Source organism: Aulonocara sp. 'chitande type north' Nkhata Bay, linkage group LG3 (assembly GCF_057382095.1).
Source record: "Aulonocara sp. 'chitande type north' Nkhata Bay isolate Kocher_YH1m ecotype deep benthic linkage group LG3, A_spYH_male_GT1.1, whole genome shotgun sequence".
NCBI classification, from domain to species: domain Eukaryota; kingdom Metazoa; phylum Chordata; class Actinopteri; order Cichliformes; family Cichlidae; genus Aulonocara; species Aulonocara sp. 'chitande type north' Nkhata Bay.
This window is the reverse complement of record NC_141346.1, coordinates 60,235,599-60,262,299: the sequence shown is the minus strand read 5'-3', so window position 1 is coordinate 60,262,299 and position 26,701 is coordinate 60,235,599. Positions and strand designations below refer to the sequence as shown.

At 40.8% G+C, this 26,701-nt stretch overlaps 1 protein-coding gene across 1 annotated transcript; it reads right to left on the bottom strand.

Annotated features, from left to right (window-relative positions):
* Positions 1-713: 713 nt before the first annotated feature.
* LOC147336395 (protein NLRC3-like) lies at positions 714-2,844 on the bottom strand. The gene is made up of 2 exons (XM_086287104.1): positions 2,651-2,844; positions 714-2,509 (listed from the first exon to the last, which is right to left on the bottom strand). Exons 1-2 carry the CDS (start codon positions 2,781-2,783, stop codon positions 714-716), a joined length of 1,929 nt encoding a protein of 642 aa, XP_086143230.1. The 5' UTR covers positions 2,784-2,844.
* Positions 2,845-26,701: the final 23,857 nt, after the last annotated feature.

Here is a 26,701-nt window from a genome sequence, read left to right as displayed (position 1 = left end):
TCCCAATTTTTGCTTTAAGTTATTTTGTTATTTACATAATAATGTAGATAACCTAATAATGATCCTTATTGCTGTTTTAGAGGAGCGGTGCTTCAAAGGATAGCTGCAGATTTCTGTCAGAATCTGCAGATTATACAGTACAAATAAAATGTTCACGTTTCTCCAACGTTGTCTTCCCAACAGTTTCACTGACATCTACACAGGATGGCCAGGAAGCGTTCGCGATGTCTTATCGGGCGCTGATAATTGGCGTTTGTCTTGTGTTGGTGACGTAAAAGACGGATTTAATGCGACATGACCGTTCAAACAGCAGTCGCTTTCTAAAACATCGGATATGTATCGGATTCAGTACCACATACGAAAGTGACCCAGGTCGGATTTGAAAATATCGGATTCGCGACGTTCACACTGTCATAGCATGATCGGATATGGGTCGCATAGGGTCAAAAAAGTCAGATTTATAAAGGTCAGAAAAATCGGATTTGATGCGCTTTCGCCTGCAGTGTGAACGTAGCCTTACTCTCAAATCCTCCCTAATAACAATAACATAATTACACTTTAGCCACAAGAGGGCAGCAGCATTAATACAAGTCACATGTATATAAAGGTACAGTGATTATATTACAGTGATTTTGACAAAACCAAAACAGAGGTTCATGGCAGTGTGTTTTCCATAACATACCAACCAAATTAAATAATAAAAACTTTATAACTTACAGAGCTTTTTTAGAGGCTTTGACCACTGGCAGCAGCCTCAGAAGAGCCTCCTCTGAAGCAGAGTATTTATTCAGGTTAAACACATCCAGATCTTTTTCTGATGACAGTAAGATGAAGACCAGAGCTGACCACTGAGCAGGAGACAGTTTATCTGTGGAGAGACGTCCTGAACTCAGGGACTGTTGGATCTCCTCCAGTAGAGAATGATCATTCAGTTCATTCAGACAGTGAAACAGATTGATGCTTTTCTCTGCAGACAGATTCTCACTGAGCTTCTTCTTGATGTACTGAACTGCTTCTTGATTGGTCTTTGAGCTACTTCCTGTTTGTGTCATCAGGCCTTGCAAACGAGTTTGATTAGTCTTCAGACCCAAGAGAAAACGAAGGAACAAGTCCAGGTGTCCATTGGGGCTCTGTAAGGCCTTGTCCACAGCACACTGGTAGAAGTATTTCTTTGAAGATTTTCTTGTTTGAAACACCTTCAAAGTTGTTTCTTGCTCTTCCAGCAGATTGAGTCCAGAGTTGATGAAGGTCAGGTGGACATGAAGAGCAGCCAGAAACTCCTGAACACTGAGATGAACAAAGCAGAACACCTTGTTCTGGTACAGTTGTTTCTCCTCTTTAAAGATCTGTGTGAACACTCCTGAGTACACTGAGGCTGCTCTGATATCGATGCCACACTCTGTCAGGTCTGGTTCATAGAAGATCAGGTTTCCTTTCTGCAGCTGATCAAAAGCCAGTTTTCCCAGTGACTCAATCATCTTCCTGCTCTCTGGACTCCAGTGTGGATCTGTCTCAGCTCCTCCATCATATTTGATCCTCTTCACTTTGGCCTGAACCACCAGGAAGTGGATGTACATCTCAGTCAGGGTGTTGGGCAGCTCTCCTCCCTCTCTGGTTTCCAGCACATCCTCCAGAACTGTAGCAGTGATCCAGCAGAAGACTGGGATGTGACACATGATGTGGAGGCTTCGAGCTTTCTTAATATGGGAGATGATCCTGCTGGCCTGCTCCTCATCTCTGAATCTCTTCCTGAAGTACTCCTCCTTCTGTGGGTCAGTGAACCCTCTGACCTCTGTCACCATGTCGACACACTGAGGAGGGATCTGATTGGCTGCTGCAGGTCGTGTTGTTATCCAAAGGCGAGCAGAAGGGAGCAGGTTCCCTCTGATGAGGTTTGTCAGCAGCTCATCCAATGAGGTGGACTTTCTGGTTTCAGTCAGGATTTTAGTTTTGTTGAAGTCCAAATTAAGTCGACACTCATCCAGACCATCAAGTATGAACACAACCTGGAAGTCTTCAAGCCTGCAGATTCCTGATTCGTTAGTTTGATTAAAGAAGTGATGAACAAGTTCCACCAAGCTGAACTTTTCCTCTTTCAGCACATTCAGCTCTCTGAAAGTGAATGGAAATATGAACTGGATGTCCTGGTTGGCTTTGTCTTCAGCCCAGTCCAGGCTGTATTTCTGTGTTAAGACTGTTTTCCCAATGCCAGCCACTCCCTTTGTCAGCACTGTTCTGATTGGTTCGTCTCTTCCTGGTGAGGCTTTAAAGATGTCTTCTTGTCTGATTGTTGTTTCTGGTCTGTCTGGTTTCCTGGATGCTGTTTCAATCTGTCTGACCTCATGTTCCTCATTGACCTCTGCAGTCCCTCCCTCTGTGATGTAGAGCTCTGTGTAGATCTGATTCAGGAGGGTTGGGCTTCCTGCTTTAGCGATGCCCTCAAACACACACTGGAACTTCTTCTTCAGTTGGGCTTTAAGTTCACGTTTACAGAGTGGAGCAAATATTTCTGAAGGTAAGAAATTCAGAAAAAAATATTATATAATAAATATCATAGCCTTTCAGTACCCTGAAAGGATGAATGTCTATTGGTCCATTTCTTGAGCTATTAGGAAAGATCAATATTCAGTCTTTAGAGAAATTCTCTTACTGCTCTGCAGATGGTCAGCCATCTCATGCTGCTTAAGTCTCCTCAAGAAGTGGAGTGTGATCTTCAGAAATGCTTCTCTGCAGCTCTTTCTTTCATCTTCATCCTCACCTTCAAACATCTCCTCATCCTCCATCTGGCTCTTTAAAGTTTCTGGGTGATCTGGACTCAGAAGCTGCTGGATCTTCTTCAGCTCGTTCTTCACAAACATGGTGATGTTGTCCTCCAGCCGCTGGAAAAGAAGACTATATGAATTACCCAGTGGTAAATGGACTGGTTCTTATATAGCTCTCTTTGATACTCTGTGCACACAAAGCATTTTATACAACATGCCTCATTCAACCAAGCACATTGTTCTATGCTTAAATACTTTCTTTCACACTCTGATGGATGCATCAGAGGGCAGCTTGGGTTTAGTACGTTACCCAGTACATTTGCCAGCCAGGGTTTGATTCACAAACCTTCTGACTAGTAGCTGACCTGCTCCCCTCCTGAGCTACAGTCACCCCAATCTGACTGAAATCATGGAGCCCAAACTCTGACTTATGTTGGACACAATGACAATCCTCTGGTCCACAAAGTGCAGCATAGAGGTGACTGAAAAGAACAAATGTAAACGTAGTACTACAAACCATAACCACAGAGTCCAGGTGTGTTTGATGTTGCTGTGCAGACTGACCAGTGGAAACCTCTGCTCTCTGCTGGTCCACTCTGTGGAGGAGTAATGTATAATTAGCTCATGTTATGTCTGTCCACACACAGACACAAGCTAAAGGTCCATGAAGTGATGTTTGGATGGGTTCAGTCAATCAGATGACTGTCATGGTGGAGCTTTGCTAGTCCTGCTGATCCCACTGAGAATTAACAACTCAGTTTCCAGATGTCTGTAGTTTTCTGCTCAGTTTCTTTAGTCCCAACAGCTCTTACCATCTCCTGCATAAAGCTTTCCCTCCATGCTCAGATGCCCTGGAACAAGGTGCTCTCTTTATATCAGTGACTGGTTTAAAGGGACAACTTGCAGTGCTCGCCAAACTTTGTGTCAGCAAAAGTAGTTCTAATGTTTCTTACATTTATTACATTTTTTTACATTTTTACACACACAAATCAATGAACGCAAAAACATGAACTTTCCAGATATTTTGTTTCACAATGTTACAAAACTCAGTTCAAAACTACACAGTCTGATTTACAAGTACAAAATATTTATGACCACAGTTTGAGCCGATGTATGTCCCGAGTCTGTGGACTCAGTGGTTTTGTTTTGATTGTTATTGTCTTTTGTTACAATTTCATTCTGATTAAGATTTTCTAGTTCTGAGGTTTTGGTTTCTGTGTTCCCTCTGTACTGTGTTAGTATTGTGTCTCTGTGTTCACTTCCTGTTTTATTTTGACAGTGCCATGTCCTATGTTAGTGTGTCTACTTTTGCTTCCCCTTGTCTGGTTATGTCCAATGAATCCTGCTGTGTCTCCCTTTTCTCATTCCCTGATGGCTCTTTTGTGTATATGAGCCCTTTGTTTTCTCCTGCTTGTTGCTGGTTCGTCTGTGTTGTCTCCCCGTGCCTCCGTTTAAGGTTTCAGGTTAGTTTTTTGTTTTTTTCAGTAGAGGTTATCTTAGCTTCTGCACAGGCCATCTCCACTGCACTTCACCGTTTCAATAAAGCTCACTCACTTCACAGCAGTGTCGGCATCTTGGGTCCTTTATTAAATTCAACATGGCTCGCCCCGCTAGCCGTGACATAAGATGTGAAAACAATATCCAAAAAACACGAGAGACAAACAGGGAATAGTTTTAAGGTGCAGGGCCAACAAACTGAGTCTAGCCATGAACTCAGAGTTGATTGAATTAGCATTTTGAATTGGCTGATCTGAGCAATCAAGTCTATGTTCACTTTGAGTTAAGATTATACGTGATTGATGGAAAAGAAAAAAGCCGTCATCAGCAACTGATTCTGATTTAGCAGGTTTTCAAATGTAAACGGTACCCATCCCTAGCTGGCTGTAGTTAAACCTTTACTTAAAAAGCATCCCTAGACCCAGCTGTCTTAGCTAATTATAGGCCAATCTCCAACCTGACAATCCTTGAAAGAGTAGTTGGGGGGCGACAATCAGAGGGGCAGTGTGATGATCTTAGGTTACGAACTACCGCAGTCAAGTCATTAAGGGAGACGGGATCAAACTGCTCTAAGACAGCTGAGCACACAGGAGAAAGACTCGGATCTGAGGCAGCAGTCGGCGAGACAAGAGCCCTAATAGACAGAACCTTGTTGTTAAAAAATGCTAAAAAGAGTGACGCTGAAAAACTAGTTCATGCATTTATTACTTCCAGGCTGGACGACTGTAATTCATTATTATCAGGAAGTCCTAAAAACTCAGTGAAAAGCCTTCAGCTAATCCAAAATGCTGCAGCAAGAGTCCTGACAGGGACTAGAAAGAGAGCAGATTTCTCCTGTTTTGGCTTCCCTTCATTGGCTGCTCCTCACATACAAGGTCTTAAATAATCAGGCCCCATCTTATCTTAATGCTGCACCACAACACCTGATCTCTGGTTTCCTCACCTCTTCAATCCCACTTTAATACTTGACTAAACTCATTTTCCTGTTTAGGTGTTGAGGCAAAGCCGCCCATCTACAATGCAGGCAACAGCAAACGGAGCTATTTTTGATTCCCTTTGGGTTTTTTCTACTTTTGTGCTACAAAATGTTCAAGCTGATTAAATTCATTAGAATAAAAGTTCAGATAATTTTCTCATATTAATGTTGGAGGTAGAAATTCAGGGAACTTTGCACAAAAACTGGCAGAAATTTCCTTCAAAGATGGCGTTTTTACTTTAATACTGTGAGTACATTTCAGAGCCTGTACTCTTTTACCTTTACTTGAGTAAAGAAGTTGAATCATTATTTCAGCTTTAAGAGGGTATTTTAACACAAACATCAGTCCTTCTACTTAAGTATGTTTGACACTTTGTTTACGTCTAAATTAACTTTACTGTTAACGAGTTTTCATGTTTCTGTAATCCACCAGTGTGCTCATGCTTTTTTAAGTGAAAACATATTTTTAATGATCAAATATAATTATGTTTGTTATTTGTGGATTTTAAATGTCCTTGACAGAGACAGATGATGATCATTATCCTGCACTGTGGTCTCAGGTTTGGTCGAGCTAGCACAAAGAATGGCTATGTTGAACTTCCTCCTGGGATCTACACTAAGAAGTGAGTCCAACATTAGCAGGGTCTCTTTCCTTTATCTGGATTCACTTTAGCATTCACAGTCACGTGAAGCTTGTTATTAACTCGATAAGTCAACCCAGGGTTTCAGCTGAGCGCTCACATGAAACACATGGTGTTGGCAGCATCTGATCAATCATATTCATGGAGACGTGTATCAGCAACAGAGCAGCTGAGTTTGCAGAAGGAAGTCAAACTAAACCACAGGAACAATATGAGGAGATTACACACATAATAAAATACTAGCAGTAACACAGCTGCTGCAGACAAATCAGTCGTGTGATCGTGTGTGAGAGGAGAAGGACTGTAAAGGAGTTTGGTGTTAAAAGCTCTGTATGAATGTGGGAGACTTTGAAGGGCTTTAAAAAGGCCAATATAAAATAAAAGGCAGCAAAATTGCTGAGTGTGAAAGTCACCAGACTTATCAGAGCTCTGTGATTAAGACCTGTAAGAACACCTGTTTGTACTTGTTGGCATTATATCAAACACACACATATATTAAGCCTTTGTTTGAACTCTGGTTGAATTTGTTACTTTCAGACTGTGAAACATCACAGAGGCTGCAGCTGCAGATCTTTTATTCACCTGGAAATTTACTTTAAATGTTAGATGGAAAATGTATTGCTCAGTTTCACGAAAGTAAGAACAATAATCCATAAACCTTCATAAAGACAAACATCTCCCAGAACATTGAGCTGCTGAAGTGTCACTGAAGGGAAAAACTATTTGTCCTCCTCCATCCAGCAACACCTGAAACACCTGAGTGGAAGCTCCTCCCTACACTGTGTTTGAAGCAAAGCACAAAGGAGACACCTGCTGGAGCAGCTGGAGTCCTACAGACACTCAGCCTCTTCACTACACAAACACCTCCTACAACATCCACTCTTTCCACTCTGACTGCTGTGTTTGTGGAAACACTCCAACACACACCGCTTCACATACCAACATAGAAATGTGTGAAAAAGAGCTGAGCTGATATTAAACATGAGGATTTATTCAGAAATACAGAGTCAGGAACAACATCTAGACACACATTACCTCTCAGCAGCAGAAGAACATCCTTTAAAGTTTAAATCAATATCCTTCGACACGTTGCTCTTTAAGGAAACACAGCTGGGTTCAGGTCCAGGAGATTCTGGCCTCTTATTGATCCTAAAAGAAAAAGAATAAATGTCACAGCTTCATGAGACAGGAAGGAAAAACTGGAAATATTAAATTAAAGACATGATGAACAATCTCATAAAAATAATGTACTTACTCTTTGTCACATAACAGTCTTTTGTTAAAGTTTACACCAACACCCTTCGACATGTTGCTCTTTAAGGAAACACAGCTGGGTTCAGGTCCAGGTTCTGGATTAGTTTCAGGGTTATGTCCAGCTGAGCCTGGTACGCCCCACAGCTCTGGGCTTTAAAACAACACACACAGAGGTATGAGTGTGAATAATGATGGAGCAGTGATGTGAGTGCTGAGCTGTGACATGGAGAAGAGTCATGGACAGTTAGAGATGGTCATCTCACCTCTGAGCTTTGGTCTGGCTCTCATGTTCCCCACACAGAGTGCTTTTAGAGGGAGGGACTCCCTCCTCTCTGTCCTCACACTGATCCATGCTGCTCAGTTCACATCAGCTCACACACACTTTCTACCTTCACCTGCAGAGGAAACACAAATCATTCATGTGCACATCAACTGAGAGCTGCAGAGGTCGTGTCTGATGTGTTGGACTAACATCCATCTGAGACGCAGCTTTCATCAGTTCACTACAAAAAGTGTCACAGAGCCCAGTTCAGCCTCCAAATCCTCCATTACTGTAGTCCTACAAAGCAGCAGGTCAAACATGGCTGCAGAGAGCAGCTTTATGTCAGTAACCATGTCCAGGACCGAGCTGACTGCTTACAGAGTTCATACTCTAACTGCTAGCTGCTCTGCTAGCTAAGCTAACTCAGTAACAGTGACTCTGACAGCAGTTACTGTGGAACAGCGGCCGAGCTCAGGACACATTCAGTGTGTTTAGTCTGAGTCCTGGACTCTGATTCAATGGATTCAATCCAGCTCAGAGTTTCATGTGTTCATCAGAATAAAATACATGTACTAATATAACAGAAGTAATGCTCTGAATGCAGGACTGTAATGGAGGATAAATAAGGTTTTTACAGCCTGAAAGAAACATTCAGTTCATATATTTGTAGACAGTGAAGCAGTTTTTAATACTGCAGCTGTTTCCTTCACCTGTGTGTGTGTGAGCCACACCTTCATGTGCTGCTTTAGAAATATGTGGTCTGACTGCTCAGACTGAGTCTAGGAGGAAAGTTCACACGCTGGAGAAAGTTTTGTTCCTAACTTTGTCAGAGTTCGGCTCCAAAGACAAAGAAGACGGAGCTCACAGTCTGTAGATGGTCCTCAGTGTGTGTGTGAAGCCAAGAGAGCACACAGGAGTGTGTTTATGTCAGCAAATCAGTGTGTGTGAAGAGTCTGAGGGAGTGTGTGAATGAGACTAAACACTGAAACCAACAGTCCAAGAAAAGCGTCTGGATTTCTTTAAGTTTAACTTAAAGAAATCCAGACGCTTTTCTTTTTGTCTCCATAATGTCTCCATAATGCTGCAATGTTATCTGCCCCAGAAACACTGTGCAGAAGCTCTGATGGTGACACAGAAAAGTCACAGTGGAGATACTTCTGTCCACCTTTGATTAGACTCATTATAAAAAGGAAACAAAGTTTGAACACAGTCATGTTTCCAGTTCACTGACTTACATTTATTCCATGGACACTCACTCTAACCTGAAGCACAGCTACAACCCAACATTGTTGAGGCCTCATCTCCTCCTTTCCTGACTGTAGAGGTTAAATATGCAACAACCGACAAATAAAAGAATTTGGTTCATTTCAAAGAAATTCACACGGTGACCAAGTAAAGTAACCGTAGTAAAGGAGACAACATCCCGTTGATGGTGGGATTATTTGAAAGATTTGCTTTAGTCACATCACCAAATGCAGTTGAACCACCCGTGGATCCATGTTTGACCATTCTACCACTCTGAGCTCTGCTTTTGAATCATTTTATTATTATCATCATTCATTTATTCATTCTTTGGAGGGGGGCTATTTCCTAATGCCGCCCTAATAAGCTGATGTTCAAGGGGAAATATAACAGAAACTCTTTCAGTGTTATTCATTAATAAATTAACAGATAAACTGTGAAGAAGAAAAAAACTGAGATTTAAAGGAGAGAGTGAGAAACTTGATCATCCATCCTCATAATACATGTTTATCAGTATCTGCTGTGACCATACTGCAGTAATAACTACAAGTCTACATTTCTGTGACTGTTGATCAATCACAGCAGGAATCTGAGCTCATCTCTGCACACAGAGCAGCTTCAGCTCTGGGATAAACTGCTCGCTTCACGTCCTTCTCAGCTCACAGACACTCATCCTGATATTTTCCTTTAACATTTGATGGTATCTGGAATAGTTGGCAGTAATAAGGATGATTTTCTGTAAAATAATATTGATATGAGCCGTGAATTATTCGTAGATGAGCGTTAGATTAGTTTGATGGGTTAACTCAGAGAGCTGAAGATATGGTGGACATGCTGACCTCGCTCCGTGGTGTACAGGGCCGTTTACCCTCATGATTAATATTCACAATAAAAAAATGAGGCGAACATCATGAAGTCTGTGTGTGTTTCATAGTGTCGAACCACCTTTGTACAGTTAAACCTAACAGTTACTACATGACGGAAACACCAACGTTATTTCTTTTATGTGTTTATCAGGTCACGCTGATTATTGAACAAAAACCCAAACATCAGATGTTAATCGAATCTTTTTGCTCTCTCTCCTCCTTAAACATGTTTTTAATGTTAGTTATAATTCAGAATTGGTGACTGGAACACGTATGACACATACGAACATCAGGAAATAAAAACACGATAAATATAACCTCTGTAAATGAAGTCAGTGTCAGCGGGGGTTATTACAGCTGTGTACCGGCCTGCGCTTTGTCGGTGGTAATAGCAGCTCGATTGCTTGCGAGGCGAGCGGGTCTGCCCCACGCTTTGCCGTGAGACTGGGCTGGGCAGACATCTCCGAAATCATCGAAGCACTTTTGCAAAAAAGCTGTATCTTGACAAACCGACCAGACATCTGAAGATTAAACCGCTACATTCTCGGCTAAAAAATATTAAAACGGTATTTGGTGAGACACAAACTGTCATGGTCCCCGTGTCTGCCCGGCTGACTCAGGTTGGCTACATATGTTTCTTGTTTACATCTACCTCTCTCACGCTAGCTGTGTCTCGCCAGGGCGGAGCTCATTGCGGGCTCCCGCCCCTGGCCCTTGCACCTGAAGTTAATCACACATCTGTGGCTCATCGCCTAAACTCATCCACTACTTAAGGCAGAGGCTGGAAACATCTCGTTGCTGGACTATTGAGTAACCTCGGTAGTAAGCTCCGGAGTACTAGTCTCTTGTTGCCTTTTCGTATCGCTGACCCTTTGGATTAATCACTTGTTGTCTGTAAACAGGAATTCCGTTTCCCTGGAACCCTTGGTGTGCTGTGTTTTTTATGAAGTCCCTCGTGTGTGAAGAGCTCCTTTCCCGGATTTCCCTGTGCCCTGGATTCCCCCTGCCATCTCACTTGTATATATTTGCACCTGGTGTTGTATAGTAAAAAACGGAACTGTATTCTAGCTGCCTTGTCTGCGCTTGAGTCCATCCCACACACAAACACAAACAGGGTTTTTCAAAGTTCAGTTCTGTTAGTTTCCACATGGCAGTTGTTGGTGTGCAGTAACGCCTTCTAAAAACAATGGCCACCAGGCCAAAGCAATGGTTCTGACTCGATCAGCATTAACCCCGCCCCCTGGGTTTGATGGGTGAGGTTGACACATAAAATAAATTTATGGTGAGACCTGAAGGAGTCAACTGTGCCAAAATGAATTAATTAAATACACCATTAAATAATTATTTAAATGTGGCAATAATTAATTAACACGTGAAATAATTAATTAATTAATTAAATGTGTCAAAAAAAATTTATTTAATTATTTATTTCCCATTTTAATTAATTATTTCAAATTTTAATTAATTATTGTCACATTTAATTTATTATTCAATGGTGCATTTAATTAATTCATTATGGCACTCCTGGTGTTCCATAATGTGGTTGGGTCGACTTTACTATATAGATGTTTCACATGTTTCCATCTCAGCAGCCCCGTTGACAGATCACAGTATTATTACTTTTAAACTTAACCCTGAAAATAAAACGCAGTTTAAAAAAGATTACTGGAAATTAAATGCAGATCTATTAATTGATGACGGGTATGTTAAGATAGTTAAAGAGCTCCTCCATAACATTTACAACAACGTAACAATTGGCAATTACATACATAGATGGGAATTTTTTCATTTAAAGTTAGAGAATTTTCAATTACGTTTAGTAAAATGAAAAGTAGACAACAGAAGGAATTTGAAAGTAAATTACTTTACGATATAAATAACTATTGTAATAGACATTTTATGTCAGAGGCTGATAAGAAATCCCTGTTGTCTTTACTCAATTAGATGATCTATACAAGAAAAAGGCTCATGGAGCTTACATTAGAGCTCGTGCAAAATGGATAGAAGAAGCTGAAAAAGTGCTTCATATTTCTACAATTTGGAGAAACGGAGGCAAGAAAAGAAATCTATTAATACAATAATCGTAAATGGGGAGGAATGCACAAATCATAAGACTATAGCGGAAGAAAAACATAAATTTTACTCAAATTTATACTCCTCGAAATATTTAATCACTGATTCATTAAGTTTTTTGATCAGATTGAACCTTATACTCCAAAAATCGATTCTGTATTCAGAGAAATTTGTGATTCTGATATATCACTGCATGACTGAGATCAAGCCTTAAACAAACTGAAAATGGACAAAGCTCCTGGTCAGGATGGCTTGACTGCAATCTTTTATAAATTCTTCTGGAAAGAAATAAAAGAATTTTTCTTCAAAACTATTACTGAAATCATTAGTAATGAAATGTTGGCAATGACAATGAAACAATAATTCAAACGGTATTTTGGTTTTATTTCCCCAAAATAATTTTCGAGAAGCTCTGAATTTCTTTTAAAGTGCGACTTTGAAATTTCCAAATTAAATTATCCAATTTTCACAAACAGGTTCTCCAGTACTGGAAAATGATACACAAGCATATTTTTTCTCCACATACAAATTCGATTTGGAACAACAGATGTATACGATAAAAGAAAATCCATCTTTTATAAGGATTGGATGGATCATGGCATTTGGACGGTTTTACACCTTTTAGACAATGACGGCAATGTGTTAACATATAACAAACTCATAGATAATTATGGCATATCATGTACTCAGAGTAAATTCATTACAGTTGTGAAAGCCATTCCCCCTGCAATGATTCAGATGTCTTCCCCCGACTGAACAACAACCCGTCAACAACATGCTGTGACTCTTCTTCCCTCTAAAGTCCTGGTGTTAACACTCACCCTGCATCAACTTCACCTTTTTTTTAATTGTTTTTACTTTTCAAACCGACGGATCATTTGAAGCCAACCATCCAAAAACTGCTTCAGCTGTGTTTGATGTTTATGCTACAGCCTGTTTAGAATGTGTTACATACTTAAAAGGATAAATCAATATGAAGAACATGAAAGTAATTTGGGCTAAATGTGGAAGGAAAAATCGTCATTGACATTTAGTAGTGCTGTATATTGCTGATTATCCTGATTTGTTGTTTAGTTTTGCATTGTTACATAAAGATACATGTTAGAGGGATTTTTGGGTTGTTGGCGCCCTCTTGTAAGAATAATTAGATTGCAGATAGGGGGCAGGTGCTGAGAAGAATTTTTTCTTCTTCCTGTTCCTTTTCACCCATGGGTGCAGTGTTATATTAATGGGAAGGAGGATCTGTATGTAGGAAACAAAACACTGTTGAACCACGTGTGAAATAAATAAAGGAATGAAATGAAATATAATCAATATCAGATATCAGAGCAACAGAAACCTCGGTGATCAGGACGCTGGGACTGAGAACAGGAAGTGGCTCAAACGTCACAGTTTCATAACGTCACCCTGAACTCCACTCACGGAGTTTCTGTCGCCATTGTAGTTTTTAAAGTCCCGTGATAAAGGCGGGTCTTTCTGTGAATCCGCACGCTCATTGGCTAATAGGTCGAGATTGACACATCGTTATCCAATGAGCGTGCGGGAACTTCCGACATAAAGTTGTTTCCTTTGAAAAACCAAAGTCTGATTATTTTTGCCTCCACTGACGGAGCCTGTTGTTCCCGCCACAGAGACACAGTAATGTCAGAGCGGTGTTAACACTCACCCTGCCTCAGCACAGCTCTCACTCTCCTCCTGCTCTCTCACACTAAACGGAGGCTCAGCTAAACTCACTTCCTCTCTACTTACAGGAAACCAGCGCTCAGAGGAGCCGACCGGCCTCACATTTCACCCACAGACACGAACAGCGTGGAATTATTTTATGTCATAAGAAGAAACATATTCATGTTAACACTCACCTGCCTCAGCTCCACCTTCCTCCTCCTCTCAACGGAGGCTCAATACTTTCACTTTCACTACTGCTCCCTAAACACAGAGGATGCTGGGACTTGTAGTTTTTTCCTTCCGGTGCGGTCTTCCTCTTTGTTTGTTTGTGTTTGTGTTCAAGTTATTTCGATCATGTAAACATCAACAGAACACGTGAAGCCACACAGAGTTTGTATGTCGAGGTGGGTAGGAGGGTTTGAGGGTTTGGGGAGGGGTCAGAGGGAAGAGGTCTCGCCAGTTGCAGGATCTCTAACATTAGAATCTAAAAATGTGTCTTATATAGGTGTTATTTTGGTACTTTACACGTCACACAGTTTCAACAACTCCTTATATGGTACAAGTTCCTCTTTTCTGTCTGGCTTCCTGTATTTATTAATATGCTTGTATATTTCTACACTAACTTCCTGTTTTTCAGTCTGGCTGAGCACTTAGTTTGTGAGTCAAAAGTGGCCTTGCTTTACAAACCTTCATTATTAAAGTACATAAAACTATATAATCAGAAAATAAGCACTAAGAATATATTAATTACATGACAGTTCTCCCCCTTTTCGTGTTTGCTAAGAAACACGACATAATTCCTAATTTATCCCATTAAGTTTACCTGCATGTTAAAAGGCTAAAATATAACAAAAGAGATTATGCTAAACAAAATGAAACCTTTCAATTGCCCAACCCTATCTGTCCCCTCAACGGGTTGTATGTTTTCAATGTTTCCTTATTATTCCGTCATAATTACTTCTATCCACAACAAATAAATCAAGCTCTAAGACAGCACCTGTGAAATGTGAAATGTCCTAAATCTACTTCCTACACCCCCTTTTTTACCCAGAATCCCAATTTAAACCCACTCCTGACTTCCCTCAGTGCTCACTGTAAACTCCAAACAGATACAATCAGCTTTTCTGGTAAAAGGCCCTAGATTATTTTGTCAATCTTTGGAAACATCCTCCATAGAGTTAGCCCATTTCATCTTCCAAACTTAGTCCTGGTTTCTTTGCCCCCTTTAACATGTAGAGCATATCCGGCCTGAATACTGTGTTTGGGCAATTTACATAACATAGAAATCCTACAACTGTTCCTAAAGTCCCTCTCCTTACTCTTCATTACTTTTATGCTCACATTTAACCTGTGTCTAACGAGCTTTTAATCTCCTAAACAACACATTTTCTGGAACTATGGTTCTCTGTGCTCTGTGCTTCTTTTGGTTCCCCTTTCTCTGGTTGGTTCCGTTCGGTCTGGAGCTTCCAGGATTCTCGCCACCCCTGTAGTCGCTGTGGTCCTGAAATCTTCTCCTGTAAAGGATAGAAAACAAAACGCCTCTCTCTGCTACACCTCAATAATCTACTGTGTGCATCTATTGTTCCCTTAATTATTCAAAGTTGGTTCAAGATATCATGTTCTGGGCTCTGTCCTTTATATTAACTTTACTTAATCTTTAATTAATCTTAATTTACTTGATCTCAATGTTCTTTATGTGTGTGAGCAACACTTTTAATTTTATTAAACACACCCAGGGTCAGATATACACCATCACCATATCAGCATAAAAACAGACAGAGACGTTCCTCTTTCTGTCACATTCTTCCATACATGACAATTTGTTTCACCTTCCAGATGATTCCTGGGGACTTACAATTTCTTGACTCTTCTTCTGTCACTTGTTACTAGGCAGCTCAAATGCAGTTAGAAGCAAAATGAATTCCAGGCCCTCGGCCTGGCCTATGTTTAAATCATTTGTGTTTGTAAGCGTGTATGCGGTTTAACCTTCTGCTGCTCCAAGTCACTTACACAATAGATCATCGGGACATCGTGCCCAACGAAGCTTAAGACCTTGAATAGACTGAGCATCAACTCTGTCATGAGCACAATATGCAATGTGTGTATACAATGATTATAGCTGCACCTTTAATAAAAGTTTTAGTCTAATGCCAGTAGCTTTAATAAACATTTTAATGCAATGTTAATGATGAAGGCTATATTGTAGCAGTAAAGTATTTTCTTTATTCCCACATTCCCTCTCTTGACCTTTCAAAAAGAAAGGTCACCACACTTCGTGTTGTGTCACTCCTCGGCCCATTTGGCCGCTTCTAAGTCCATCAATGGCATCATGGCCACTGGAACGACCGTTCTGGGGTCCACTGCCCTCGTTATTACCTTTTCCAGCAGTCCTCTGGCGCAAGGAATGAGACAACAACCGCAGGTGACCAGTATCGCTAAAAAGTGGCAGTAGAAAACATTGCAGACATGAAAAACCCCTTCCATTTCCCAAACACTGAGGTCATCCAGCTGTCCAGCGGATTGTCAATTCCCGAGTGCTCATGCATGGTTTTAGACAGAGTTTTCAGCCCCTCCGTATCCGTTACCGTATCCGTTGAGAATTTAAAGCATGTGTAGTTGTTTCGTTTGGGCATGAATGGTCCTACTTGTGTTTGCTTGTGAATTAGGGGAAATAAGCTGGACAAGATAGTCCAGTTGCCAGTGCTCACCGCTTCTCTAGTCAACCGCAACATGCAGTCATAGCCCCACTTGTCCTCTGGATACAGTGGTGCGGGCTCCGTGAACAAACGTGGTCTAGCTGAAGCACAGGCAACACAATCAGATACATGTTGTTCTTTAGCATTTTGAGCCACCCAGTCCAGCCAGAGGTTACTGTCACTGAAGCCGGTGGCACGCTCAATCAGGTCCTCAGTCCTAGTGTAATCCACCGTCAGGACTGGCCTCCCGTTTGTTTCCTGCTCCTCTTAATGTAATGGTACATTTTATTTTACTTTATCAGACTTACCCAAAATATATATGCTTTCATTACTTTGCTGCTGTTTTAATAATTTACTGTTTAAAAGTCAAGTCAAGTCAAGTATTTATTTATTGTCATTGTCAAAGAACAATGAAATTGCGTTTGGGGCTTCCGTACAACCCGTAAAAAAAAAAAAAAAAAAAAAAAATACCCCTTAAAACCCAAGTGTAAATATTTAACCCAGTGTGACTTCAGTGCAATGAGACAATCCTTAGCAACAACATGAGAACAAGACAGGTAATGTTCATAGGACATTCAGACAAAGACCTGAGAAACATGACAAACTGCAACAATGCAACCCGTTCAATATTATTATACTGTGAGATATGATGGTTGTCTATTTAAGAAAGGGGGGGGGGGGGGGGCAGGGGGGGAAAAGGGAAAAAAACCTTGGTCACTTGGACAAGTCTTTGTAATTATTTTCCTCTATCAAATTTAATTGACTTCTACAGTGGCCTGCTTTTGTTAATAGTAACATGAGTAACATCCAACATTTTCTCCCCTTTAGCATCTGGTATTTCCCCCTACTATATAATGTACTACCATAATCTACACCCAGTCAATAAAACAGAATTTTCTCAAAGCAAACATCAGCAACCCAAAATAAGCAGCCCCAGAATTAAGTCTTCCGCTCCTCCTGCTCATGGCAAAAGCAAAGCAAAGCAAAGCAAAGCATCCCCTTTCTCTTGCCAGCGTGGTGAATTGTTTGTCAGCATTTATTCATCCTACTCTTGGTCCAGTCTTTATCTCAGTGTCCAGTCAGTCCAACCTTTAGTCCACATCGTCAGTCCAGTCACAGTCCATTCACACACATTCACACCAGATATTGCTGAGGGTGGAGACTCCTGCGCAAATAATCAGATTCTCCACCCTCAGCAACGTGAGCTCATTCATTTGTTTTATTTTGTTTTGTTTTTTGTTTTTTAGGAAAATAGTTCTTTATGCTCTTGGACTGGATTGACTCGCTGCAATCATTTTAGACAGGGACTTACAACCTGATCAGGTCCCCACAGGTCAGCTTTTCCTCAGCCAGTTGTAATCTGGAAAAGCTCACCTTATATTTGTTCTCCCGAAAATTTTTACAGCGCTGTTAATTCAATCTTTCAGGCCTGCTTAGAACAAAAATGAGAAAAAGAGAGCTGATTATTAGCTCATCAGAGCACAAAACATCATCACCTGACAGGTTTTCTCTAAGTGCACTGTTACAATGTTAAAGGGCCCAGTTCTAACCATGTCCATGTTTAATAAAACTCCCTCTATTAAAATAAGAAAACAACCCAAACCTAACCGACAGAATCAACCCATCACTAAAACAACAACCCCAAAAATCTTAATCACAGAAAAGTTTTGCCTCAAGTTCTTCAGCGTCCTGACAGTCTGAGGTCAACTGACATAGTCTCACCTGCTCAATACACAGAAAATCTTGTTAAAAGCTGCACAGTTTTGCACACCATTGATATTCTCATTAAGCCCTTTCTAAAGACGTTATAACCATCTATCATCACTAAATTCTAAATTTCTTTTCCAAATCTGGACGACTGCACGTAGTCACAGACCTGACCACTTTATTTAATTATCCTGTCTGTTACCAAGCCTTTCTTCTCACACAGTCACAGTGTGTGTTTCAGTGCAAGCTTCACTCATCCAGTCAGACAGGAAACACAAGTTCTCCTTTTTCTGTTCCTGTCCCCAGTCATTCAACTCATTTGCATACTGAGTCATATCTCAACGTCCCTGAGTTATTCCTCAACTTCAGGGTTTAAGTGTGTTACATTCACACTATTTTAACACTGATGAAAGATAACAAGCTGATTTTCATTGCATGTGTGTTATTAGTCAGGTTTAATCGATGTCTGTGCAGTGGAGCTGCAGATCCACCAGGACATGTTCTCAAAGCTGCCTTTCCTACACATTTCTCTGCTATAACTGGATCATTTTTAACTACTTTGCTATGAGTCCAATGATCTTTGTATCACTTTTTCTTCACACTAAGTGACTTGGACAAGATGATAAACAGACTCACATGCTGAAGATGTTGTCTAATCTTCATAAGCTCTCTTGTATTTGTAAGTGTTAGTAAGGTTAATACATTTTCTGCTTGTGTGTGTGATTTTGTGTATGTTTCTATTTGCAGTGTTTCAGACTCCTTCACAATTTTCCCACTTAAGCAGTCAGTTTTCTTTTCCCCAGGTTTGCTAACCCAAATTTAGATTTCCCACATTAAATAACAGCGTTCCTCTGTGTTCTCACCTACTGCTCTCACTCCTTTGTTCTCTCCCACTTCAACAATCCAATAACAGGAAGTTCTCTTTCAGCTTTGTCCTGCATCCTCCACTGTCTCTCTTTAACTGCCGTGTTATTGCTCTTTGGAGCTGCATTCCTCGTCTTCAGTTAAGAGTGAGAGCTCGCTTGTCAGGTTTAGTGACACATGACGCTGTAAACAATTCAACCAGAAACTTGGCCTGAAACACCAGAAACACCAGAAACTCCAATTTTCCATTCATGAGTGTAAGCGTGTCTTTGTTGCGTGTATGTTGTGTATTCATATTAATATTGAGTGTAAGCTGGTCTTCGTTGCCTCGATGTGTTTTTATAATCAGGTTTAATTCATGTAGCCACTACAGAAGGCCTAAATACCGTGGCTATACATTTATAGCCCATAATTCTTCGGGTTTCGACAGCTATATTCTCCTGGAATACCTCGTTAAACAGGGTATTGCTCCGGGTGTAACAATGAGAGGGAGTCGTGTCGTTCTAATGTATGACAAATCCTATGATCAGAGATGGATGGACTCATTTAGCTCTCTGCCTTCTGCCTTGGGATTCGAGGACCTTGAAAAAGGCTTCTTTCCACACACATTTAACACAAGGGCTGACGAATTCTATGTGGGTCCTTATCCTGCCCCGTCTTTTTACAGGTATGAAAAAATGTCTGAATTTGAAAAGGAGAAATTTATGGCGTGGTACAAGCCTGCCTGCGAGAAACCATTTGATGTACAGGCTGAAATGCGTAAGTACTGCATTAATGATGTCGAAGTGTTGAGAATGGCTTGTAAAATATACCGCGAGACCTTGATGGAGTGCACGCAGATTGATCCATTTTCACACGCCACCCTGGCATCATACTGCATGGGGATTTTCAAAACCTTGTTTCTTCCAAAAGACACCCTGGCACTGACTCATCACGGTGCGCATGTTGATCAGAATAAGACATTTTCAGACGTGTCTCTTGAATGGCTTCAATACGAAACAAAACATTGTTATCAAGCATGCTCTCAGAGGCGGCGAACAAAAAGTAGGACCTTATTTTGTGGATGGATTTGATGCTTCCAGCAGAAGTGCATATGAATTCTTTGGGTGTTTCTATCACGGTTGTCTCCGCTGCTACCCGGAGAGTGATGTTAACCCTGCCGCCAAGCTGTCATATGGCGAGTTGTATCATGCAAGTTGTGAGAAGGTGAATGCTCTAAGAATGCATTATGGTCTTAATGTCGTGGTCATGTGGGGGTGTGATTGGTCATCATTAAAGTCGACTGATCAGTCAGTCAAGGACTTTATGCGCAAATACAAAAAGCCTGAGCCTCTGGACCCTAGAGACGCGTTGTTTGGGGGGAGGACTAATGCGATGAAACTGTACCACAAGGTTGATGATGGTGGAGATGAAAAGATCAGATACTATGATTTTACAAGTCTTTACCCCACTGTTCAGTGCACGAAACATTATCCAATAGGTCACCCTCAGATCATATCCAATCATTTTGACAGAGTTGAAAATTATTTCAGGTTTGTTAAGTGCACTGTGCTTCCTCCAAGAGGTCTATTTCATCCTGTTCTGCCCTACAAGTGCCACAATAAGCTGATGTTTCCTCTCTGCAGAACGTGTGCTGAAGAGCAGCGCCAGCACAGTGATTGTGTGCATGCTGAGCGTGAGAGGCAACTGTCAGGTACTTGGGTTTCCTTTGAGCTTGAAAAGGCTATTGAAAAAGGGTATCAGATTGTCTGCATCGCTGAAGTTTGGCACCTCCCTAATAAGACTGACACACTCAAAACATTTTTGAAATTGAAGCAGCAGGCATCTGGATACCCGAAAAATGTCAAAACAGCTGAGGAGCAGCAGAAGTTTGTTCCAAACTATTGTGAGAGAGAAGGCATCAGACTTGACCCTGCTAAGATTTGTGTAAACAAAGCAATCAGAAGTTGTAATAAACTGCTTCTGAACTCTCTCGGGGGTGATTCTGCATGCGAACAAATATGCCATCTTGCGAGCTGATTACAGACCCTGCCAGATTCACACAGCTGATGTTCAGTGACCATTATGACGGACGCCAGTTTTGTTTCATCTCTGATGATGTTGCAGTGGTTCAGTGGTGTCACGCTGATGGTAGAGGGTCGCGGGTGAAGGATGTGAATGTCTTTGTCGGTGCTATGACTACGGCCTATGCGAGGCTCACTCTGTATGACTTGTTAGACAAGCTGCAGGAACACATTCTTTACTGCGACACAGATTCAGTTATCTTCACCTCTCATCCCGGGGAGTGGGTACCCCCTTTAGGACCATACCTCGGTGAGCTGACTGATGAGCTCAGTGATGGAGGGTCTGGAGAGGATGATCACATTACTGAGTTTGTCTCTGGAGGTCCAAAATGCTAATGTTATTACACAAAACAGGGCAAGACTCAGGTTAAGTGTAAAGGTGTAACACTCAATGATGTTAATTCTAAAGTTGTTACCCACGAATCGTTGAAAGGCTTAGTCAAGGCATTTGTGGCCAACAGGGATGCGCGTTTAGTTGCAGAGTCTGACACCATCAAACGCAATAAGAAGAGGTTTCATCTCAGGAATGAAACAGTTGTAAAAAAAGTTCAGGTGGTCTATAACAAGAGAAGGGTGCTGCCTGACTATACAACACCCCCTTATGGATACTGATCAGGATCAAGCCTTTGATGGGAGGCTCCAGCACCCTTTAGTTTAGTTATTAGCGGGCCGAGTAATTGTGGAAAGACTTTCTTTGTCAAAAGCATCATTGAAAAAGCATCCACTATTATTTCAGCCAAAATTGGCATATTGTTTACATCTACTCCTGCTGGCAACCTTAATACAATCAACTTCTTCAGATAAGAAAAATCACCTTTGTGAATGGTACACCGGAGTCTCTGAGTGACGATGTCCTTTTACCTCCGGATAAGAACAACTTGCTCATTATCGACGATGTGATGAATACTGCGTCTGACAGCATAGAAGTTCAAAATGTGTTCACACAATATGTTCATCATAGGAACTTGAGCTGCATGTGTTTAGTTCAGAATTTGTTTATGCAACAATTTCGTTCAACACTAATTATTTAATTCTGTTTAACAACCCGAGAGATAAATATCAAATTTCAGTTTTAGGTAGACAGATGTTTCCAGGTAATACAAAATACTTCTTAGAAGCTTTTAATGATGCCACATCCACCCCATACGGGTATCTTCTAATCAATTATAAATCTAAGACGCCTGACTATTTAAGACTCAGAACCAATTTGTTGTCAGATCGTCAAGTTGTTTATATCCCCAAAAAACGGCTAAAGCGGTAAAAAGGATGTCGTATTCACGGATGCAGAGAAACATTGCACTGTTGGAGTTGTTGTATAAATCCCCACCCAGCGTACGGAGGAATATTATTTGTAATGCGAGCATGGATTTTATTAATGCTCTGTGTGAGATATCGCTCAATGTTTTGAAAGGTGTTATCCTGCTGACTGATCAACAGTACAGACAACTAAAAAAAAAAAAAAGTAATCAGACTGGTTCCAGACAAAAAGGTCAAAGGTTTGAAAAAAAGAAGATCCATCAACCAATCTGGAGGATTTTTGCTACCATTATTAGGGGCTACCATACCCTTCATCACCAGTCTTATAGCAAACAGGTGAAAATGGAGCACACACAGAAAATGTTTCTGGTCCTGCAGCATCAGTTGGACATGTTAAACCATCAGCAGCAACAACATACAGGCTCCGTCAGACATGTAGAGCAAAACGAGCGAGACAAAGCTATGGTTGAAGTGCTGCAGCTGCAGATTTGGATGTGTATGAGAGGCTAAAAAGTATTCTGCCATTCTTCAGAGATACCGTTCACTTGTGAAACAAGGCATGAGTGAAAAAAAATGTGCTAACACTATCTTTGCCTTCTGAAACCGGTCAGGATGCATCTGACCGCCAAAGCAATGTTGGTGGCGACAGACAAAAAGACATGTTTGGGATGAGATTTTGTCCTATATGGCAAAAAGGAGCAGAAAAAATGCAGAGCTTATTTTAACAGCGCTCACTCGTGCGTCGGGAGTTTCTTGGAATGATAGGGGTGAGATTATTATTGACAACCAGAGAATCAGAGGTTCGCATCTCTATGATTTGATCCAAAGTGCAACAGCAACACGTAGAGCAACAGATGTTTCATGGCCTGCAGGGTGGTCGACATTTTTAAAAACACTCGCCCGCTTAAATGTTCCTCTGTCTGCTTTTCCTAATGCTGAGGTGAGGAGGACTATTAGCCAATTTAAAGGCGACACGGGCGACCCGAGTGTGGAAACAAATGGTTTGCACAAGAAGCGGTCACTGAGTGATCAAAGCTTATTTACCACACATAAAAAATCAAGGCAGAGTAGAAGCGGGTGGATCGATTTTTAATGAATTTTAAAATTATGTTTGTTTTTCTTATTCTTGAAAAAAAGATCATTTACCCTCGCATTTGTTTCCCTTTTTATACACTACTACTTATGTGTTTTTTCTTATTTATGTCTATATTGTTTAGTTAAACAGATGACAGTTTTCCCCTTTTTACTACTTTTTGAACTCTATGCTGATGTTTAAAGATTTTATTATTACTAAATAATGTTTTTAACAATTAGGTGAAAATAAATACCAGATGAAACGATATTCTCTTCTGTTATCTTTTATTATTTGTTACTTGAATCAGTATCCGCGCTGCACACAAGTTATTTTCAAAACATGCAGAAACAGGTCTTATTTTGTTAACAAAATGACAAACCATTGCATCGTTACAAACAAGGTTATCACTGTACATATTAATTAGTCTTGAATAAGACGCTCCTTTTTGGACATGATATAGAAAAAGCACACAGTGTTGTCCGCAGGTTACCGAAAAGTCCTTCTGAACCTGTCTCCCAGAATACAATATCCGAGCGGTGTTTTTAAAAGAAAAACTTTTATCTCGGGTGAAAACTTATCAGGTGAATTACCGAAGCTGTCAAAAAAGTGCCCTTGCTTGTCTTTTGTGATATAGAACACCAACCAGTGCTTCCCAGGTAAGTCTGATGGATCTGTATTCACAATGCCCATGCATGGATATCTGATGGGCTTTGTTGGCAGCTGGTCACATGCTAAGACGCCTAGAAGATGAGCCCTGTTACTAATCCTTTTAACAATGCTGGTTAGTTCTATTGTATTCATTTTGAATGTTTAGTAGTCGTCCAGCAGCACTTGTCTCATATTAGATATTTGGATGACTGAATCAAATACAGAGTAACACACCAGGTTCATTGTTCGGGGTAGCGGATTTCTGAAACGGGTTTCCAGCCTCACGTTCCCTGTTTGAACTAATGATACGTTCCCTGAATGTCCTTCATCAGCTTCCAGATTGAAACAGAATAATGTGTAGCCAAAGTCCTCAAGTGTTATGGCCAATGGTCTATCCTTTAAATGTCTTCCAGTGGTTTGTATCAGCTGATAAAATTCTCTGGTGTAGTGTTTTCTCTGAAAATTTGGCTGGAATTGTTTGGCCGGATACGACTGTCCATCAGCGTATAAACACATGAGTTCTATATCACAGTTTTAAAATTAAATGGATTACATGTAAAAGAACCAGGATAAGCTTCGTTATCCACGAAGGCGATGATGACAAATTTAGGCAACCTGCCCATAAATTGTCATTAGTTGATATTCTTGCCCCAGCAGGTGTGGAGGTCTTTAAAGAAACTCTGCCTACAGCATATTTTGCATTTGCATGATGCAGCGCCTTGCCGTGTGCCAGCCTGACACTTGGTGAGACACTGATTCTTTTCACAAATAAGCTGGCAGAGACGATTTTAACTTTATACGCGGTGTTAGCTCCAGTCATGAGAGCAAATTCGTCTTTAGAGCGCACAAATTTCAGCGACAGATCAATTCCATTAAGTAATAATTTTTCTTGAAAAAACAGGTCTGCGTGTACTGGAGCAATCAATTCAACAATACTGCTATTCGCTGTATAAGTACCTCTGGTCACCAGACCCTGGCTCTCCCCTTCTATACATGTATCATTCATGTGCGAGGCTGTGTCTGTACAGAATAAAGCGCTGCTGAACTGTGTGTCTAAAGTCTCCTTATTATAATTGATAAGACATTCTATTATGCCTCTGTATGGATACGTGTTGGATGATTGGCTAATCAAGCGATCCCCCAAATTTACATCTACCTGACTAAATAAGGTGCAACCTGGATAATTAACAAGTCCCACGTTTGCATCCCTGCCTAAGTTTGTGCCGTCAGCATCTGTGATTCTTACTCGTGTGTAGATATAGGAATCATTTAGATCCAGGTAATCCTCTCCGGACGATGAGATTTAAACTCGATTGGACCTCCGTCTGTGATTGCAGAAACTGGTGGAATTTCAATAAAGGTCGTTTTCTCTATGGACGTTTGTGTGTATGGGACAGTAAAAAGATCGAGCTCTGTTTTTAGACATTCTCTGATTGGTTGTGTAACAGAGCCATTTAGAAGATGTCACATGCTGTAGTTTTTGAACGACTGGTTCTGGGTCTTTTCACTCCGCGTGGTTGTCTCCGTTTGGTGGCTTTCCTGGCAGGTTTTGTCGTTTTACGCTTTTTAGGCGGCGGCGTATCACGCATGCGTGCAGTGGGAGGGGTCTTAGAAGGTTTGGGTGTATACACATACAAGCTGTTGCCATCCTGCTCAGTAGATGTTGGCTTGGTTATGTTGGATATCACATCAGACACTATGCCTGATGCTGCTGTTTTTAGGTGGGGTTTGACTATGCTGACTCCTTTTTTAAACAACGGTACAGCAATTCTAAACAGGCTGCGGAACAAACCTCCCAGACCTGCGCCATATTGCGTGCTGGTCCCAATATAACCATTCAATTCTCCACCAGCCTGATTTAAATAATATCTTACAGATTTTGCTTCATCTGTGTTGTAGACAGACATCCTTATTTTTTACAAATGGTGTCTTATGGGTCGGAAGTTGAACTTGACAAACACCTTCCCGTATAAAAAGGGTATGTGTTGATTTTGGTCGTCTTTCAAATCAATTTCTATGTCATCGATTAAGGATTTCGAGACCGGTGTGTAGTGTGGGCTGTCAAATTGAAGAATGGCTCCCCGACGGTCATCGTCTGTTATATTTATTGCTCTTAATAGCTGCGCATGGGCGTCACCCACAAGCTGGTAATCAACGATATCTGCATAAATAAAAATGTTCTATTTTCCGCCGTATACGTCTGCAGGATGTGGTGCGTATGTGTTTTTATAATGAAGTACAAACGGGTCTTCTGATTTGAATCCTAAGATTCCTGCCAGTCTCCCTCTAAATGTGAGAACTGTGCCCCTATAGGGCCCATAACACTAACATAGTTACTAACTTCACTGTATTGTGTTTTAATGTCGGTGTTATGTTTTAATGTTTTATTATCTGCGCCACAGATGCATAATGCCCCACAGACAGCTCAATCACGGTTATGGACAATGCTCCATTTGTGACTGGATCATAAATTTCCACTCGCGAATCTGATTGTGGAAAAGACAACCATAGTCTTGGGTATTGAAATTCTATAACACCGACCTCATACGGTTCATTTAAAACAATAGGTGTTATAACCTCAGGATAAAAATGCTCGGAAACTCAAGTGCCAAGTGCCTCTTTTTTTCTGCCAAGTATTTTCTCTATTTGAAACCTTTTGTTTTTGTCAATAGTCACCTGCTGTGTATTCATAAATTACACCTTTCACTGCAGCTCCTGTGAGATCCTCTAGTTTGTATACGGGAGGGTCTCTTCCTAAACGCTCCTTTATGGTAAAGTACTCGTCTGTGTAGGTCTGATGGTAACCCTTTCAGAATATGCCTCGTAGTTTAGATATTCTCTCTGTATCGCCCACATTAAATTTAAAAGTCACCGGTTTTTGGGGTTTCATTTTGTACAGGGTGTTAAAGACTGCTTTCTCATTATCTTTGCACACCTCGGTGGGGTCATTTTGATAGAGCTGTGATAAGACAGGTTATAGGACTGTACAAGATCTTGGATCACATTAACATATCTTGGCGAGTTAACTGATGTTAAGTATTTCCACATTTTCCCCTTTAAGGTGCGGTTAAAACGCTCTACCACACATGATTTCATTTCACTAAAGGTTGAAAAATGTGTGATGTTATGCTGCTCCATTAGTTTTTTAAATGT

Excerpts from the sequence above, each read along its gene's own strand:
- LOC147336395 (XM_086287104.1), bottom strand. The coding sequence starts at position 2,783 with ATGGAGGATGAGGAGATGTTTGAAGGTGAGGATGAAGATGAAAGAAAG. Across the intron at positions 2,510-2,650 it reads GGCTGACCATCTGCAGAGCA|AAATATTTGCTCCACTCTGT; the intron begins GTAAGAGAATTT and ends TCTTACCTTCAG.